The 3,861-nt window shown below is 44.9% G+C and overlaps 1 protein-coding gene across 1 annotated transcript in view; it reads right to left on the reverse strand.

The window, feature by feature from the left end:
* Positions 1–2,216, reverse strand: part of LOC143302198 (matrilin-1-like) — a 29,183-nt gene extending 26,967 nt beyond the window's left edge. Inside the window, exon 1 of the mRNA XM_076616762.1 lies at positions 2,011–2,216. Coding sequence (XP_076472877.1) covers positions 2,011–2,049 — 39 coding nt within the window. The 5' untranslated portion in view covers positions 2,050–2,216. The remainder of the gene's footprint in view (positions 1–2,010) is intronic.
* Positions 2,217–3,861: the final 1,645 nt, after the last annotated feature.

The following is a 3,861-nucleotide window of genomic DNA, read 5'->3' on the forward strand; positions in this document are numbered from 1 at the left end:
AACAAAGGAGGAGGACAAAGACAGAAAGAACAAAGGAGGGGGACAAAGAGAGGAAGAACAAAGGAGGGGACAAAGAGAGAAAGAACAAAGGAGGGGGACAAAGACAGAAGAACAAAGGAGGGGGACAAAGAGAGGAAGAACAAAGGAGAAAGGAGGAGGACAAAGATAGGGAGAACAAAAGACAAAGAGAGGAAGAACAAAGGAGGAGGACAAAGGAGGAGGAAGAGAGGAAGAATAAATGAGGACAAAGAGAGGAAGAACAAAGGAAGACAAAGACGGGAAGCACAAAGGAGGAGGACAAAGAGAGGAAGCACAAAGGAGGGGGACGAAGAGAGGGAGGACATAGTAGGACAAAGACAGGAAGAACAGAAGAGGACAAACAGAGAAAGAACAAAGCAGGACAAAGAGATGAAGAACAAAGGAGGAGGACAAAGATAGGGAGAACAAAGGAGGACAAACATAGGAAGAACAAAGGAGGAGGACAAAGAGAGGAAGAACAAAGGAGGAGGACAAAGATAGGAAGAACAAAGGAGGAGGACAAAGACAGGGAGAACAAAGGAGGAGGACAAAGACAGGGAGAACAAAGGAGGAGGAAAAAGTGAGGAAGAACAAAGGAGGAGGAAAAAGGGAGAACAAAGGAGGACAAAGAGATGAAGAACAAAGGAGGTGGACAAAGACAGGAAGACACAAAGGAGGATGACAAAGAGAGGAAGAAAATGCAAAATGATATCAAACATACAATATAACAATGGTAAATAAAGGTTGTGAGAGTCAATAGCACAAATATCAACAGCCAAACACGGTGATCTGCAGAGATTAGAGACAAAATATCCAAATCACAAGTTAAAAGTAAAAGAACAAAAAAGAACAAAAAAAAACGACAAGAAATATGACGTTTCACAAAACAGCTTATAGTTAGAGTACAAGGTATCATTCACTCACAAGTCAACAATGCAGGCTTCATGATGGTCCGGCAAATTAGTGGGTATTTTACAACAATCATACATACACGCACGTAATGCACGGCACGCGCGCGCGCGCGCGCACACACACACACACACACACACACACACACACACACACACACACACAAATATTTGTGCACACGATTGAATCTGTAAACACTACCTTTTGATTTTACGTTAATCCTATGCGGCTCGGTAGATTAAATATCGATATAGAAGGATTAAAAAAAAAAGGGGGGGGGGCGTTGGGGGGGCTGGGGGGGGGGGGGCGCGGGGGCTATTAAGACGGAGTGAAATGCTGCTGAGACAAAAGACGTGATGCCATTCTCAGGAACTGTGCATGAGGATGGATATCAGCTGGGGAGTTGGGATTAATCATTCCATACGTCCTATTCTGTGAAGGGATCGCATTTCTGTTCATGGGTGTGTCAACATAATGATGACTAAATGCAGAGCTCTGAGTGGGCAAAGGGTGAACAGGGAGACTTAGTTCAGAGTTATGTGGGAGGGGCTTCACTTCAAATTCAAGGGATGAAAATGGAGGGCAGTCTTCTGGAGTAAATTGATGGTTGGCATGATCATGATTATTCTGAGCACTCACATACGTGTGAAATGATGAAGAACTGGGGTAAGTCAAAGCCGGGGGCTGTCTTGGTTCAGGATTTCTCTCAGGGGCTTTAACTTGGTTGTGAAGGAGAGAATCAAATGGAAAATTCCTGACAGGCACATTCCGCCACAGATTTTTCAGATTGTCCGCAAGTTTCGCAGTGCCTCGGACATTTGGGTGAATGACGTCACTGTACAGACTCCTATCTTCTGCAAAACTGGGGAAGTTGTCAATAAATGTAGCGTTATGTTTGTCTCAAGCCACCTTTAAATTGCGATTTGCTGGGAAAATAGTATTATTGAATGAAAGCTGACACGAGCATTTGGAAATTTCTAATTGCATAAAACAATGAGGGATGACGAGGTACTGACACACACAGAGAGAGAGAGAGAGAGAGAGAGAGAGAGAGAGAGAGAGAGAGAGAGTTGTAATACGTACCGGGAGACCAAGAAGAATGAAGAAAACCAGCTGGTTCATGATGCCTTTCACTGTGACTGTGACAAAACGGAAATGTTGTGGGGGGAATGTCGCCTGCCTTCTGCACTCAGTCAGAACTCGTCAATACCATAAACCTTGTGAATTGTTTTGACCCAAAAGATCCACGAATCTACAGTAGATCTTGCCGATGCAGCTGCTCAGCAACTGAAGTGGGCTGACAGACTCCGGGTGAGTCTTTTATACAGAGTGCACTGCAAACAAGCAAACAACTGAGGGGAGGTAATGAGCGTGATCATCATCACACGGTAATAAGGTAATAAAGACGGGGAGTGTTCAGTGGCTGGTGACTGTTGTTATCTATCAGGGAAATCACCCAGTGATTAAAGTGATGGATGTTACCATTCCTCTCAACTGACTTAAACGTCGCCCACCCCCCATACCCCCCCACCCCGTCCCCCTCTCTCCCAGTCTCACCCCCCCACCCCCCCCCCCTCTCTCTCTCTCTCTCCCCGGTCATAATCAAGGAGTGGTGGTCCTTGTGGTAATGCACCCTGCTGGGAAGAGAACGAACAAGGGTTCGAGTCCACTAACATGCCATTTTGTGTCACAGCAGATTTCTTTGTGTGAACTTGGGACTGGTGTCTCTGGGGACAGCACGTCGCCACAGTGCCGCGCCATTCATTTTGTTCTGTATGCGGTGTCCTTGCTTTGCCAACAAAGAGGATACATCTACATCATTTTGCCAGGAGCATTCTTTTTGTTGCCGTGGATTCAAAGTGCATACTGCACACGGGACTTGTGTTTGTCGTATAATCCGCATGACAAGCACCAAAGACTACCACTCCACTCCAGGCCTGATGGAGGAGGAAGTAAAAATTGGTATGGGGGACTTGAACCCCTGGACACTCGCTTCCTAGTGTGGCGCATTGGCCACTGGGCCACTTGGCCACCGAGGCACGCATGGTGTCTGTCCCTGTGTGGGGAGTGTGGGGGAGGTGAAAGGCTGTCAGCACAGGAGAGGTCCACGGGGCTCACACGCACACACACACACACACACACACACACACACACACACACACACACACACGATGGGTGCAGGCACGCTGACACCAGCTGTCGTGATTTGTTCCAACACAGGGATGCAGTTTAAAGTACCAGTAATCCAGTGATACAGTTCAATACAACACTACACTACACCACACTGCAGCACCATTCCTCGTTCCCATTCTTCTTCGTTTTCTTCTTTTTACCCCTCTGCGCTTCTTCTTCTTCTTCTTCTTCAACTTGTTCCTCAACTTCTTCTTCTTCTTCTTCCTCAACTTGTTCCTCAACTTCTTCTTCTTCTTCTTCCTCAACTTGTTCCTCAACTTCTTCTTCTTCTTCTTCTTCTTCTTCTTCAGGTGGATCTGTGCACAATATGTACAAAGAACTTCAAATATTACCTGTTCATATACTTATTAGATATAACACATTGATTCTTATGCATAAAATTATTCATAACGCATGCCCACAATATTTAAAATCGTTATTTTGTTTCCAGTTCCAACGTAATTCAGATAGAGCTATTGTCCCAAAGCCTAAAATTGATTTATTTAAGATGAGTCTCTCATTTAATGGAAGCATCGAATGGAACATGCTTCCAAAGACATGTCGTCAAATTCCAGCCATATCTCTCTTTAAAAGTAAGATAAGAATATTTCTATTCGATACATTTGATTAACCTACTCGCGGTCTTTTGCAAATGCTTGCTTGTACTCAGTCCACTAGCTGCCATGCCATGATGAATGAAAAATTGAATGTATGTGTATGTGTGAACAGTAAGTGCGTGTGTGTGTTTGTGTGTGTTTGAGT

The sequence above is a fragment of the Babylonia areolata genome, chromosome 29, assembly GCF_041734735.1.
Source record: "Babylonia areolata isolate BAREFJ2019XMU chromosome 29, ASM4173473v1, whole genome shotgun sequence".
Lineage (NCBI taxonomy): Eukaryota > Metazoa > Mollusca > Gastropoda > Neogastropoda > Buccinidae > Babylonia > Babylonia areolata.